We start from the raw sequence: 15,894 nt of genomic DNA on the forward strand, positions 1-15,894 counted from the left end.
AATCAAGTGTTTAATACTGTGAGGAGCACAGCAGCTGACCCATCTTATATTCCCAGCAGAAGTGCACGGCACTGTTTTGAAACCTCCTAGGACAGAGTTGCTCCGGGGAGAAGGTCTCCTTCAAGAGCAGCAGAAGCTGAGGGCATCAGGAGCCCACCAGGCTCCTTCCGGAGGAGCTGCAGCAGAATGCCTACCCCCAGCCCCGACTTGCCACTGAGAAGTATCTTAGTGGGCCGGCCATGCTGGCCAGATGCTTAGCTCATGCCCCAGGGTGGCAGCACCGGTGCTGGGGTTAGCAGCCCACAAGCAGAGATGCGCCTGGATCCAGGGTGTCTGGGTGAAGAAAGCCAGCAGGGCTGAACCAGCCCTCGGTGCTTGGAATATGTAATAGCCAGAGCGAGGAATACATCTTTAGATAACTCCTGTCCTAAGTTTGCCTTAAAAACATGGAGCTGGTTCTCTCCACGCATTAGTCCTCAGTGAGACAGCGGGACAGTCTCATGAAGGTAGAGACTATAGGTATCTGTATTTTTAATATATTAGGTACGTATGTATTTGGCTGCACCAGGTCTTAGTGGCGTCACATGGGCTCTTCTGTCTTCATTGCAGCGTTTGGGATCTTTAGTTGCAACATCTAGGATCTAGCTCCCTATCCAAGGATTGAACGTAGGACCCCTGCATTGGGAATGCAGAGTCTTAGCCACTGGTGCGTGTGCCTATGTGACTCCATGGACTATAGCCCGCCAGGCTCCTCTGTCCATGGAATTCTCCAGGCAAGAATACTGGAGTGGGTAGCCATTCCCTTCTCCAGGGGATCTTCCCAACCCAGGGATCGAAACTGGGTTTCCTGCATGGCAGGCAGACTCTTTACCACTGAGCCACCTGGGAAGGTGATTTTTCCAGTAGTCATGTACAGATGTGAGAATTGAACCATAAAGAGCGCTGAGTGCTGAAGAATTGATGCTTTCAAAATGGGGTGATGGAGAAGACTCTTGAGAGTCCCTTGGACAGCAAATCAAATCAGTCAATCCTAAAGGAAATCAACACTGAATATTCATTGGAAGGACTGATGTTGAAGCTCTAATACTTTGGCCACCTGATGGGAATACCCTACTCATTGAAAAAGACCCTGATGCTGGGAAACATTGAGGGAAGGAGGAGAAGGGGGCAACAGAGGATGAGATGGTTGGATGGCGTCATTGACTCAACAGACATGAGTTTGAGCAAATTCCAGGAGACAGTGAAGAACAGAAAAGCCTGGTTTGCTGCAGTCCATGGGTTCACAAAGAGTCAGACATGACTGAGTAACTGAACAACAATTCCTCAAACGTTCTTAAGACATTTAACTAGTGTCCTTATTTGCTTTTGTGACAATAAAGGACATTATTTGTAAGTGATTGGATTTCAGTCAGTTCTTTTAAAATGCAGTGCATTTTTGTCTCCATTTTTAATACTAGCTGACTATGGCTCAGATCATGAACTCCTTATTGCCAAATTCAGACTTAAATTGAAGAAAGTAGGGAAAACCACTAGACCATTCAGGTATGACCTAAATCAAATCCCTTACAACTATACAGTGGAAATGAGAAATAGATTCAAGGGATTAGATCTAATAGAGTGCCTGAAGAACTATGGGCAGAGGTTCGTGACATTGTACAGGAGGCAGTGATCAAGACCATCCCCAAGAAAAAGAATTGCAAAAAGGCAAAATGGTTGTCTGAAAAGACCTTACAAATAACTATGAAAAGAAGAAAAGTGAAAGGCAAAGGAGAAAAGCAAAGATATACCTATTTGAATGCAGAGTTTCAAAGAATAGCAAGGAGAGATAAGAAAGCCTTCCTCAGTGATCAATGCAAAGAAATAGAGGAAAACAATAGAATGGGGAAGACTAGAGATCTCTTCGAGAAAATTAGAGATACCAAGGGAACATTTCATGCAAAGATGGGCACAATAAAGGACAGAAATGGTATGGACCTAACAGAAGCAGAAGATATTAAGAAGAGGTGGCAAGAATACACAGAAGAACTGTACAATAAAGATCTTCACGACCCAGATAACCATGATGGTGTGATTACTCACCTAGAGTCAAACTTCCTGGACTGTGAAGTCAAGTGGGCCTTAGGAAGCATCACTATGAACAAAGCTAGTGGAGGTGATGGAATTCCAGTGGAGCTATTTCAAATCCTGAAAGATGATGCTGTGAAAGTGCTGCACTCAATATGCCAGCAAATTTGGAAAACTCAGCAGTGGCCACAGGACTGGAAAAGGTCAGTTTTCATTCCAATCCCAAAGAAAGGCAATGCCAAAGAATGCTCAAACTACCGCACAATTGCACTCATCTCACACACTAGCAAAATAAGTCTCAAAATTCTCCAAGCCAGGCTTCAACAGTACGTGAACTGTCAACTTCCAGATGTTCAAGGTGGCTTTAGAAAAGGCAGAGGAACCAGAGATCAAATTGCCAACATCCATTAGATCATTGAAAAAGCAGGAGAGTTTTTTATAAGCAGAAGAGCTTTTGATACTAGATCACCTGACCTGCGTCCTGAGAAATCTGTATGCAGTTCAAAAAGAACCAGTTAGAACTGGACATGGAACAACAGACTGCTTTCAGATTGGGAAAGGATACATCAAGGCTGTGTATTGTCACCCTGCTTGTTTAACTTTTATGCAGAGTACATCATGAGAAATGCTGGACTGGATGAAGCACAAGCTGGAATCAGGATTGCCTGGAGAAATATCAATAACCTCAGATATGCATATGACACCACCCTTATGGCAGAAAGAGCCTCTTGATGAAAGTGAAAGAGGAGAGTGAAAAAGCTGGCTTAAAACTCAACATTCAGAAAACTAAGATCATGGCATCTGGTCCCATCACTTCATGGCAAATAGATGGGGAAACAGTGGAAACAGTGGCTGACTTTATTTTTTGGGCTCCAAAATCACTGCAGATGGTGACTGCAACCATGAGCTTAAAAGATGCTTGGTCCTTGTAAGAAAAGTTATGACCAACCTAGACAGCTTATTAAAAAGCAGAGACATTACTTTGCCGACAAAGGTCCATCTAGTCAAAGCTATGGTTTTTCCAGTAGTCATGTATAGATGTGAGAGTTGGACTATAGAGAAAGCTGAGCGCTGAAGAATTGATGCTTTTGAACTATGGTGTTGGAGGAGACTCTTGAAGAGTTCCCTGGACTGCAAGGAGATCCAACCAGTCAATCCTAAAGGAAACCAGTCCTGAATATTCATTGGAAGGACTGATGCTGAAGCTGAAACTGTAATACTGATGCGAAGAACTGACTCATATGAAAAGACCCTGATGCTGGGAAAGATTGAAGGCAAAAGGAGAAGGGGACGATAGAGGATGAGATGGTTGGATGGCATCACCAAGTCAATGGACGTGAGTGTGAGTAAACTCCGGGAGTTGGTGATGGACCAGGAGGCCTGGCATGCTGCAGTCCATGGGGTCTCAAGGAGTCGGATAAGACTGACTGAACTGTCATTATAATAAGAGGAGATGCTTGTTGATTGCTTACTCATGGTAGACCCTGTGTGTGATATGTCATGATGCTTGCAACTTTGTGAGACCCCTTTCTTCCTGTCCAGCCCAGGAAAGTTAAGGGGTTCATCTAACAGAGGATGGAACTGGAATTCCAGACTCTGACTCCTAAGCTTACGTACTTAAACCAGGCATTATAATAACCTTTGTCTCATTGTTTGTGTAACTTCAGTTTTGAAGCACTTATTAAATGCCAGCTTCTGTGAGAAGTGTGTTAACAAAATCACTATGACTGAGGCACTATTTTAGCCCCATTAGTCGTGATGAGAGTGGTACAGAGGGCAATCTATATCATAGCTGCTCCAAGGAGCAAGCTTGCAAATACTGTCTGGCCAAATCCCGACTGGGGGCTTGATGAACCCAGTTCATGATCTCTGGGCGTCTCTGCTCCTGAACCTGTGTGCTTTCGTCTAACTTGCCAACCTGATGGATGGGTGAAAAGAATAGCACTTCCCAGAAGTTTTGATTTGTGTTCTTTTTAATCAGAAAGGATGAACACCTTCTCGTTTTTCTAAGTACTCTCCGATTCTGTCCTTTGTCCTTTGTTGCTCAGTTGCTCATTTATTTCTGACTCTCTGCGACCCCATGGATTGTGGCATGCAGGCTTCCTTGTCCCTCACCATCTCCCGGAGTTTGCTCAAACTCATATCTGTTGAGGCGAAGATGCCATCCAGCCATCTCGTCCTCTGTTGTCCCCTTTGTTCTTGCTGGTCTTCAAATCAAACAGCTTCCTTCATCTCTGCGTACCTGTCACTCAGAGGCCCTGACTCCCTGACTCGGGTGTGATGTGTTTGCTTGGATTTGCGTGGGCAGAGTACAGTGAACGATCCATTCCACATAGAAGTTCTGGTAAGGTCGCAGTTCTCAGTTATGTTTCTTTAACAAAATTAACCGGAGTAACAATTTTAAGAGCAATAGCAACCAGCCTTGTTCATTTGGAATGAATGGCTGTGCTTCCTTTTAATTCCATTTACCCAGGAAGATTTGTGTCAGTCAGGAGAGGGGAGGTTATGCCATGGTAATGAAGAGTTCCCCAAAACAAACAGCTCAGTGGTTTTCACAGCATGGTTGAGCTCTGCTTCTGTGGGTCAGCGGGTGGTTCCTGCTGTCTGTAATTTCTCAGGGGCCCAGTCTGGGAGGGGCTGCAGTTCGTGGCAGGGTCTCCACAATCTTAGAAGCAGGGAAAGAAAACCCATTGGGCCTTGAAGTTGGCTTCTAAAGCCTGTACTGGGAGTGACACATGATGCCACTCAGCTCACTGGCCAGGGTAGGTCATGGTGCCCACACCAGTGTTCAGAAGGGTGGAGAAATGAGATCCTGCTGATGTACAGCCCCAGGGCGCGGCAGGGGGTGGACAAACACTTATGGGTCCCAGGGGATCCCCTTGGGAGCAGCAGCCCATCTTCTGCACCTCAAGTAGCAGAAGTCCTGAGACTGCTGAGCAGAAGTGAGATTTTGACTTAAACAGCAGGAGCTCCACCTGACAGATGTAACAGGTGAGGCCAGAGCTGGTTCTCCTCCTCTGAGATTGGGGAGAAAGCCCAGGACCCAGGTATCGAGAGGCTAGCCAGTGAGTGGGTCACAGACATGGTTTCCTAAAAGCCTTGTCGTCGGGATTGGCCCGCTCACACGTGTTGAACCTGGGTTGTGCGTTCCGATGCTACCTGCTTTTCTGTGTGTTCGAAAGTCATCAGATGAGCTCTTTCCTGTGTGTTTCCCACGGTCGTTTTCTCTCTGCCTCAATAACTCAGCTCTCACCTGCTGTCACAATGCGTTTTGCCAGGTCACTGCCTCAATTTTTTTTTGGACACGAGCACATTAAAAGGCACTGGTTGGCTTTCCCTTTCTTTTAAGTCATCCAACTCTTACAAATAATATTCTTGATGATCTCGGGTGTGTTTTTTTTTTTTCCTTTAGAGGTAGTTTTATTGATTTTGAGAGTTCAGTTTACTCTGTGCTTCTGGTGGAAAATGTCATTTTCCTTCTTTTCCCTTGACCTCCTGCATAGCCTCAGTGTGTGTTTTAGAGGTGAAATCATTTTCCTTGCTTCTAGAAAGTAAGCTGTCACGGGCCTGAGACCACACAGCTCTGACACACATCAGGTGATGTTCCTATGAGCTGTCTGCCTTGGGAGGGGTCACTGTGCAGAGAGGTTTCGAGAACAGCAGAGGAAGAAGGCAGATCCAGCCCCATATGGCTCACACAGCTCAGCCCGGGAGAGGATGGTGCTTAGCTCCACGCTGTCAGTCAGTGACACGTGGAACCCGACGGAGCACAGCTGCACAGGCACCCTGCCCTGGGCGGGGGACGCTCCTGCCTCCCTGAGTAGGTGCTGAGCTGAGTCCAGTGAGGAGAACATTCAGGCAGAGCTGGTGGTGGGGCAGCGGGGGGCAGTCAGGGACCTCCAGTGGACCTGTGTTATTAAAAAATTTGAAGCCAAAGCATTGAGATGTGGGTCTGGCAAATCGGGCATGAGTCTGCCTTTGAGGCCTTCTTGAGCGGCTTTGTGAGAAGCATGGACTTCACCCTGTCAGCTTTCAGTAAATATTTGTGTGAGTCATGTGGATTGTTCCACGGGAAGGACAGACATTTGGTGTACAATCCACATGAGTCACGAGGACCCACCCAGCGCTCTCGAAGTGGCTACTCGGTGCTGTGAAGAACAGCATGGACCTGGCTCCAGGAGGGAGGCGCCCTGTTAGGAGGAAGTCCACCCACCGTATTTCTTAGGCGCAGCGAACGCCCAGGAATGCCCTAACAGAGACCAGGCCCACAGTCCTGGCTTCCCAGGCGGCGCTAGTGGTAAAGAACTTGCCTGCCAATGCAGGAGCTGCAAGAGACAGGAGTTCGAGCCCTGGGTCGGGAAGATCCCCTGGAGGAAGGCGTGGCATCCCGCTCCAGTATTCTTGCCTGGAGAATCCCACGGACAGAGGAGCCTTGTGGGCTACAATCTGTGGAGCTGCAAAGATTTGGACACTGAGCGACTTAGCACGCACACAGGCCCTTGTCCTGCTGGAGGAGGCCCACTCGGGGCAGGGTGGTGGGGGGACTGTCATTCCACACCAGCAGGGATCTGACTTCTCCTGTGGAACTTCCTGACGAATACACCGGGAATCCTGGCCTAGAAGCACACGGCTCCCCATCTCTGCTGGGTGCCCCCCACCGACCCCCACAAACTGCACTCAGAACACACGGCCGTGAAGCACAGCTGAGAGGTTGATGGGAAACACAGGCCTTCCGCGGCTCACACACAAGGCTCTTCTCGGGGACGGGGAGGTCTGTGTTCTGCTCCGTCGCAGGTGTAGACTGGAGGCTTCCCCGGACAGAAGCACGCGGCTTCACAGGAAGCTGGCCTGATGGAGACAGAGGCCCTTTGAAGGGAACACATGTACGGTGTGGTCAGTTGTGTCCGACTCTTTGCGACCCCATGGACTGAAGCCCACCAGCCTCCTCTGTCCGTGGGATTTTCTAGGCAAGAACACTGGCGTGGGTTGTGATTTCCTTCTCTGTTGAAGGGACGCAGGATCACCCTCACTCTCGAAACCACACCCTGCCTCCACTCCAGCAATGCTAGGGGCTTCCCCAACCCTGTCACCCCCAACGCTGGCTCGTGACCCTGGACCCTGAGCCCTCCCAAGCCGTCCCTGTGTCTTCCTGTCCGCTCACATCCTGCCTCTTACACCCATGCTGCGGCCTGCTGGGGTCTTCCTGGCCTCCAGACGGGTGATGCGTACCCCTCTGTCCGTGTCCCTGCCTTCTTCCTCACGTGCATCTCCTCTTGTTTTCCAGGCTCTGCAGAGTAACCTGAGGTACTCCCTGTTGCCAAGACGACTCGTCATCAGCAAGAGATTAGCCCAGTGCCTGCATCCCGCCTTGCCCAGTGGCGTGCATTTAAAAGCCCTAGAAACCTATGAGATCATCTTTAAGATTGTGGGGACCAAATGGCTGGCCAAGGATTTGTTCCTGTACAGGTAATGCTAGCTTCACCCACCACGTCCCTCTTCTATTCCCCAAGGAATCCACGTTTCAGTTTGCCAGCTCAGAAAAGTATGCTGGTGCTGCTGCTAAGTCATGTCAGTTGTGTCTGACTCTGTGCAACCCCATGGACAGAAGCCTACCAGGCTCCCCTGTCCACGGGATTCTCCAGGCAAGAATACCGGAGTGGGTTGCCATTTCCTCCTCCAAGAAAAGGATGAACAAGGCGAAATACAAAGGGATGTGTCCGTTCGCCATGAATCCGTCCATCAGGAGGATCCCCCGGGGCCCGCCCTCCGGAGTCGGTCCTCCATGACTTTTCTCCTTAAGCTGAAACGTACTGTGTGCACACTGCCTATGGCCTGCCCCCTGCCCGCACTGGGTGGTGGCCGTCCCGTGACAGCTGGGCACCTCCGTCACCAGCATAGACTGCTGGCTCGTGGCCGCTCTCGAAACCCCTGCTGCTGGCTGATCCCTTGGAGCTTCTGACCAGGCCTCTCATTTTCCCTCCTCTCCCTTTTTTCTCTGTCCCCAAAGCTGCGGGCTGTTCCCGCTTCTGGCGCACGCAGCCATGTCGGTGAGACCCGTGCTGCTCGGCCTGTACGAGAAGTACTTCCTCCCGCTGCAAAAGCTGCTGCTCCCAAGCCTCCAGGCCTTTGTCGTCGGCCTGCTGCCCGGCCTGGAGGAGGGCTCGGAGATCTATGACAGGTGGGTGTCAGCCAGAGCCCATGGCCGCCCGCCCCAGGGTGGGGGGTGCCTGCTTGTGGTTTATTCTGCTTTGTGAGAAACGGGGGGAGACGTGCGGAGAAGACCTCAGAAGCAGGGTAGGTGCAGAACGTCAGGCTGACGTTCACCTTTCTGTGGTGTCTCTGCCTGACGAAGTACCGCGTGCCCCTTTGAATTTTACCACGTTTCCAGGTGAGGGTCGGGAGGTGAGAAAGCTCCCCAGAGTCTCTTGGTCTGTGGGCAGTGGGGATGGGGTTCTGCCTCTTACGTGTCAGGTTCTGAGGGTCTCCCTCCTTCTATATACTCGTGAACGTGAAAGCATTCGTCGCTCAGTCACGTGCGACTCTTCAGGAACTTACAGACTGGAGCCTGGCTGGCTCCTCTGTCCATGGGGATTCTCCAGGCCAAGAATACTGGAGGGGTTTGCTATGCCCTCCTCCAGGGGATCTTCCCGACCCAGAGATCGAACCCAGGTCTCCAGCATTGCAGACAGATTCTTTACTGTTTGAGCCACCAGGGAAGCCCATTGTTTACTAGGCTGCTTCCAAATAAAAAAGGCAAGCCTGTGTTTCATTGCTGGGTAGGGCTTGGCTTGATGAGTTGCAAGCAACTTGGAGAAACTTGGCAAGCTCACAGGCACCGAAGTTCATGCAATGGTGTTTGTTTGCTTTTATTTATTTATTTTAATTGGAGGCTAATTACAGTATTGTGGTGGCTTTGGTCACTGCTTAGGATGGTAAAGAATCCGCCAATAATGTGGGAGACCTGGGTTCGATCCCTAGGTTAGGAAGATCCCCTGGAGAAGGGAACAGCTACCCACTCCAGTATTCTGGTCTGGAGAATTCCATGGACTGTATAATCCATGGAGTCACAAAGAGTCAAACATGACTGAGTCTCTTTCACTTTCACTAGGAATGGGAGAGAGGATTTATCCATTTGGACCATGGCATATACACAGAGAATCATTTCTGGAGAATCATAGTATGAAAACTCAACTTCCAGGGTGTGAACTGTTCTGAGTGATGTCACGGTGATGAGCCTCTGTTCACAGGACCCGTTTCCAGAGCCCACGTGCAGCTGGCCGGCGATCTAGAAACCTGCACGCTTGCACAAGTTTCCATGTGATGACCCAAAGCCCTGCTCGAATCTTCCCCACACCAGAGACCCCAGCCGTGCCACCTTTGCCTTATGGTGTCAACTGTGGCAGGGAGTGGCAGGGGGCATGGAGTGGAAGCATGGAATCCATCCAGGGCCCACTCAGAGTATGCCCCTGAAGGAAACCAAATAATCAGAATGTTTGCAGGATGGTGGCTGGTGACCCAAGGGTGCGTTAAAGTCACACGCATCCATCCTGGCGTTTGATGTGCACTTGGGCTGTTTGAGGCTTCCACTCAGAGCGGGTGGTGGCCCTCCACCTCCCCGTGGGGAATCCACCTCTGTGACGTGCTGAGTCACTAGCATCCACTTCCCTTGGAGACAGGGTCCGTCTCGTTGCTATCTTAAACCTAGCTCCATGCCCTGAGAAGCCAGGTGGGCCTGTGGGTTCAGGAAGAGTCAGGGTCACACGGGGTTAACAAGCCAACTTTTACCCGACTCTGCTCTTGACTCCTAGCCCCAGGCTCTTTCTAGAAGTTCGGGTCCATTCCTGTTTTACAGATGTTTACTGTAAATGCTTCCCCCGTGCCCCCATCATCTAAAGATGAGCACTTCAGCTCCCACAGTGTAAGGCAATTTTTTTTAACCTGTAAGAATGAATCACACCAGAAACCTGTCAGCAGTCAGGGTGTTGTCATATATTCTCCCGGCTGATCAATGAATGTTCATTTAAACGGTTGCTCCAGCCGATGAACACGAGTGTTTTCTCCTAATATTATGATTTCTCAATGTTCAACCGCGAGCTGAGTAAAGCTCTGTGAGTCACAGGGTACATGTGGCTGTGACAAAAGCCCGACCCGGCGTCTTCGGCGCTCAGGGGTACGAGCGACCAGCCTTCCGAGGTGAAGGCTGGGGCAGGGTTGTATGGTCTCTGAGCGCAGGCGTATGGGCACAGCGATCAGGTGACTGAATGTATCCAGGTCGGTTTGAGAGGGTTCCTTCCTAACCTGCTCAGGAATTGAGTCAGACACCCCCCCAACCCCCCACCCCCAGCAGATACTCGGCAGGGGGTCTGGGGGTGGGCCAGTCACGATGTCTGAGCCGGTGGAAAATACTGAGGGGTGAGTGAGTGAGCGCATTGGGGCTGCTGAGTCATGGGTTTCGTGGAGGCGGGGACAGTTCCTGGTCTCTGCTTGTCAGTGAACCATAAGGCAATGGAGATTTTGGCCGGCGTTCGGTCTCATTATTCACCCTGGCTTTCTAATAACCCTTTGATGTCCGCAAACCACTCCCGCCCAGGATCCCCCTTGTAAAGTGCACAGGAAGTGCCCACGTGGCTTGCTGTGAGTTGCTATACGAGGAAGACAGGATTCGTGGTTGGGGGTGGATGCTAAACCCCTGCTCCGAGGAGATGGAAGACAGGTGGGAAGTTTTCAGTGGGCGGAAAGCAGGCAAAACCTGGCTCCCCAGACATGACCCTTGAACTCAGTGGTTCTCAGCCTAGGGTGGCTCCAGCCCCCAGGGGACCCTTGGCAGTACCTGAGTACATTTTTTGGGTGTTACACCAGGGTGGGGCGAGTGCTACTGGCATCTAGTGGGTAGAGGTGAGGGGTGTGCCTGAACATCCCAAGATGCACACGATTGCCCCCACTGCAAAGGAGGGCCCAGCCCCAGGATCCACATGGTACAGGGTGAGAAACCCTGATTTAAATGGCAGTGGGCAAATCTTCATTGGCCTCTCTTCTGGCCAAGGCCAGCACCACACTGAGGAAGCCCTGCTGGTCCTAGAGTTTTCTCCCCCTTGTTGTTCATTTGCTAAGTTGCGTCCAACTTTTTGCAACTCCAACCCCGCGGACTGCAGCACACCAGGCCTTCCTGTCCCTCACTATCTGAGTGACTTTGACTTGAGCTTTTAACCCCAGTTATCTTGCTCTTTACTTTGCTCTCCATAGAAGTTTTGTTGTTTAGTTGCTCAGTCATGTCTAACACTTTTATGACACCGTGGACTATAGCTCTCTATGCTCCTGTCCATGAGATCCTCCAGGCAAGAATACTGGAGTGGGTTGTCATTCCCTTCTCCAGGGGATCTTCCTGACCCAGGAATCAAATCTGCCTCTCCTGCATTGGCAGGCAGATTCTTTACCACTAGCACCACCTAGGAAACCCCCCTCCATGGCAGAGTCTTTTCATAACTGCTTGTTTTTCTGACCTGTAACATCATTTAAATTTTTAATATCCATTCATTTTTAAGGTAAAATTTTTATTTTTATATTAAACTGCTTCTTTAATGTGAAAGTCTTTCAGTCTTGTCTGACTCTTGGTGAGCCCAGAGACTGTACAGTCCATGGAATTCTCCAGGCCAGAATACTGGAGTGGGTAGCCTTTCCTTCTCCAGGGGATCTTCCCAACCCAGAGTTTGAACCCAGGTCTCTTGCATTGCAGGTGGGTTCTTTACCAGCTGAGCCACAAGGGAAGCCCGTTTCTTTAATAAAGAAAACTGGGCAGTGTTCTCTGAATGTTGAAGAAGGGATAGCATAAGTGGCATTCCCCAGGCTCTCGGATGGTGGAACCCCCTCTACCGTGGCCAGTGTTCCCTGAAATGTGCTTTGGAGATACGCTTTTGTAAGCAAGGGGCAGGAGACAGCAGTGTCCATGCTGTAGCGTTTGTGATGGGTTTTAGCTTGGCATTGGTCTTGTGTGATAGGGACCCTGGAGAGACGAGCTCTCCGGGGGCTTCCTGGATTAATCTGCTGCTGTGGGAATCTCTTCCTAGCTCAGGACCATCCTGTGTGTCCACTGTGTCCACAGGGACCCATCTACCCAGCTTACCGCAACTGCAGCTGCTGAATGCTGCTTCTACCCCAAACTAGGGCTTTTGGTGGTTTTCAGAGCTGGGCAGAGAGAAGCTCTATTTGTTGGCTCAGCCCTGATAGAAGGCTGATCAATACCTTTAGCCACTAAACCATTCTGTGTCCTTCTAAGTATTTGGCTGTTACTGATGCTTCTTCATTTTGTTTTTTTTTCTCTGTGTCATTCGCTACGGATATTTTATGAGTCGAAAAGCGCTAGGGTTAAGGAAAACAGAATTAATTTTTGGTGTTGAAAGGTAGTAGACTTTTCTTGTACAAAATGTCTAAATATACATGAGCAAGCTGAACTTGGGCAAACTCCGGGAGACGGTGAGGGACAGGGAGGCCTGGTGTGTTGCGGTTAGTGGGGTCACAAAGAGTCGGACGTGACTTAGCTGTGGAACAACAAGAGCAAGCTGCACACAGCGTGGGTCACAGTGAAGTGGAGAGAGTGGCATTCATCTGACAGTTTTCTGGAGGCCCAGCCACGTGTCAGATGCTCATCTGGGAACTGGGGAGGGTCAGCTAGCAGAACAGACCCGTGATGAGTGTCTGCTCAAGACACAACTTGCGTTATTTTCACCCCTTTTCTCTGCCACGGCTGAGATGACATGCACAGGGCTTTCATTTGTCCCAGGCTCCACTGCCAAGAAGTAGACAGAGGATTGCTGATTCCAGAACGCCACTGCTTTATACTGGGCTTGTCCTTTTCCCCCCCCCCCCCCGGGATGCAAATAGGAAGCATATGAAAGATGGAATCATTTTAGATTTCAAGTCAGACCTCCTCCTCAAGTGAAATCCCTACGGGGGAGCTGCCTCCACTGTACTGATAAGTGCTGTCACTGGGCCCAGAAGCTGTGTTTTCACAGTTGGAGGGAAAGGGCCCCGCTAGCCACAGGCGCTCCCCAAGCGGAGAGGGGCCCACCTCGGTCCGTGTTGGTGGAAAAACAAGCTTACACCCCTCAATGCTGCTTCTCTCTGAGGAGGTCCGTCCAAGTGCCGATGCGGTGTCACGGCATCCCGGGTAAAGATAAGACCTGAATCCAGGCAGGTGGTCCACAGGAGGGCTTCCCGCAGTGGGAGCTGGGGTGTGGAGATGCTGGAGGCAGAGTGTCAGGAAAATGGCCCCAGACCTTCTAGAATGTGCCATGGTGTGGGAGGCCCAGGCAACAACCGTCCCCAGTATTTCTGAAGTCCAGTGTCCCTGGGCACGTAGTGGCCGTGCTCAGGTCAGGGACGTCTTTATCACTGAGTGAGTGAGTGATAGTCGCTAAGTCGTGTCTGACTCTCTGTGACCCCATGGACTGTAGCCTGCCAGGCTCCTGTGTCCATGGGATTCTCCAGGCAAGAATATGGAGTGGGTTGCCATTTCCTTCTCCAGGGGATCTTCCCCACCCAGGGATTGAACACAAGTCTCCTGCATTGCAGCCGGATTCTTCACCATCTGAGCCACTATGGAAGTCTTTATCATTACTTAGGTCTTTAATCAGTCGTGTCAGCTTTTGTTGTGTTTTTTTCCACACGTTAATGACTCCTCATGCTTTTATACAGGGAGACAGGTCTGCTTATCTCCTTGGGGGAGTGGGCCCGCCTCCCACAAGCACGGTGACATCTGTGGTGAGGCCAGAGGTGGAGACCGATCTCTGTGCCCCAAGGGGGACACGACCGGTCAGACGCTGTCCCTCGGCCAAGACGCGGCCCCTCTCGGTGACACGTTTGTCCTAGCAAATTCAGTTTTCAGTGACAGCTGGCAGGCAGACAGACACTGAAGGGGCGCACGGCGGCGGCTCAGAATGAGGAAGGTGGCATTTCCCTGGTTAGCGCCCTGACGCTGTGCTCTCCCGTCCTAGGACGGACGCGCTGCTCCTGAGGCTGTCCCTGGTGGTCGGCAGGGAGGTCTTCTACGCCGCCCTCTGGGGGAGTGTCCTGGCCAGCCCGTCCATCCGCCTGCCCGCCTCGCTCTTCGTGGTGGGCCACATCAACCGGGGCGCGCCCGGCCGGGAGCAGAAGTACATGCTGGGGACTGACTACCAGCTCACGGTGGGTGCCCCGGGCCTGGCAGGGGGCGGCCGGTGGGGGCGGAGCGGGGGCGGAGATTGCGGCACGGGGCTGGGGCGGGGCGTCAAACCAACTCTCCCCAACTTAACACTTGTTTAATGGCTTGCAGTCTACCGCCACCTAGTGGTGGACCTCGCTTCAAACTGAAAACGTTCAAAGCTGATTTCATCGTTAAGAAAGTGGGCAGCGATTCCTTACCGCTCTGAATCCATTCCTCTTTGCACCGTGGAAGTAATAGATCTCCCTGTTGGGCTCTCCGAGGAAAAGAGTGATGAAGGGACATCGTCCGATGCTTAGGACAGAGGAGACCCTCACAGACACACTCCCTCCTTCTCTGCCCCGTCAGCACCGCTTTGTCTCTACCTCCGTTTTCACCTCCCTGCTTCGGCTCCTTCGGTCTTGTTCTGGGACCACCATGTAATTTTCTAACTGATTTCTCCCCACCTCTTCCCTCTCGCATCCAGTGCTTTTTTGGTTGCTGCAAGACTTCACTTTGCTGAGGCATAGCTTTGCTTAGATCTTTTCTGTCTTTGAAAAATTACCTGCTGCCAGCAGATAAAGTCCATCCTCAGGAGTGTCCTGACGGTCTGCTCCCGGTCGCCCAGAGGCCTGACTCTCCCCTCCCGGCCGTCTGCGCTCCCAGAGCTGCTGCCCCTCCTGGCCTGGCACATCTGTGATGCTGTCTTTGCTCAAGTTGGTCCCTCCCTCATCCTGTGCTCACTGCCCATCTCTTCTCTCCCATCTCAGCATCTGTCCTGTCTTTCAAGCTCAGCTTCCCCACAAAGCTTCGCTGTTGCCCCCGGTGGAAAGATCTTGCCCTCTCCTCTTCCCGTCTCACAGCTTTTTGTTAAAACTCTTCTTATGGCTGGTTTTCTATGCTGCGGCTGTACAACATCTATCTGTACTCAGAAAGGGCCCTCAAAATCCTCATTGAATTGGTTTGGAGTCCGTTTGGCTGGATGTCATTGGAGTTTTAATATAGTCAAAGGTCCCTGTTGGAACTTAAAAACGTTTCTTTCTGGGATTGTAGGATCTGAGGTCTTAGAGCCTGGCCATCTGGTCCAAGCCTCTCCACTTCTGAAATCAAACAGTGCCGTCTTTCCCATGACACAGAGCTCCCCCTAGCGTCTGGAGCTAGAACCAAATTTCCCATATTTACACCGTGTTGTTCTGTTCCACGTGACGTTAACACAGTGGTTTCAAGATGACCAGGAAAAGTTGTTTTCATTTTTACGATTAAAAAGAATGGCTGCAAATGATGCTCAGTGTCTTGGGCATGAAATGTTCACGGCGTTTTGTCCCTTGCAGATAAAGTCCTTATGTGCGTGCCTGTTGGACTCAAACGTGCTGGTGCAAAGAAATAACCTGGAGATTGTCCTGTTCTTCTTCCCATTTTATACCTGTCTGGTGAGCAGTCTGTGTTCTTCCAGGGGCAGTGCTGGTCTTCCCTGAGGCCGTGGGGTAGGCGGGAGAGACCCGAGCCGTCTTGTCAGGAGGGGAGGGCAGGCGCTCAGCGACCACTGAAACACGTTCAGCTCATTTCTGTGCGGGTGGTGTTTCCATAGCAGAATCGAGTAGCTTCTCCCCTGGGCAGCGTGTTAAGAATCCACCCCTTTTGAGAACCCCCTCTTT

At 50.9% G+C, this 15,894-nt stretch overlaps 1 protein-coding gene across 1 annotated transcript in view; it reads left to right on the plus strand.

Moving 5' to 3' along the window:
- Positions 1-15,894, plus strand: part of DOP1B (DOP1 leucine zipper like protein B) — a 171,527-nt gene that overhangs the window by 71,640 nt on the left and 83,993 nt on the right. Inside the window, exons 2-5 of the mRNA XM_055569915.1 lie at positions 7,349-7,530; positions 8,072-8,242; positions 14,055-14,244; positions 15,571-15,669. Coding sequence (XP_055425890.1) covers positions 7,349-7,530; positions 8,072-8,242; positions 14,055-14,244; positions 15,571-15,669 — 642 coding nt within the window. The remainder of the gene's footprint in view (positions 1-7,348; positions 7,531-8,071; positions 8,243-14,054; positions 14,245-15,570; positions 15,670-15,894) is intronic.

The sequence above is a fragment of the Bubalus kerabau genome, chromosome 2 (genome assembly GCF_029407905.1).
Source record: "Bubalus kerabau isolate K-KA32 ecotype Philippines breed swamp buffalo chromosome 2, PCC_UOA_SB_1v2, whole genome shotgun sequence".
NCBI classification, from domain to species: domain Eukaryota; kingdom Metazoa; phylum Chordata; class Mammalia; order Artiodactyla; family Bovidae; genus Bubalus; species Bubalus kerabau.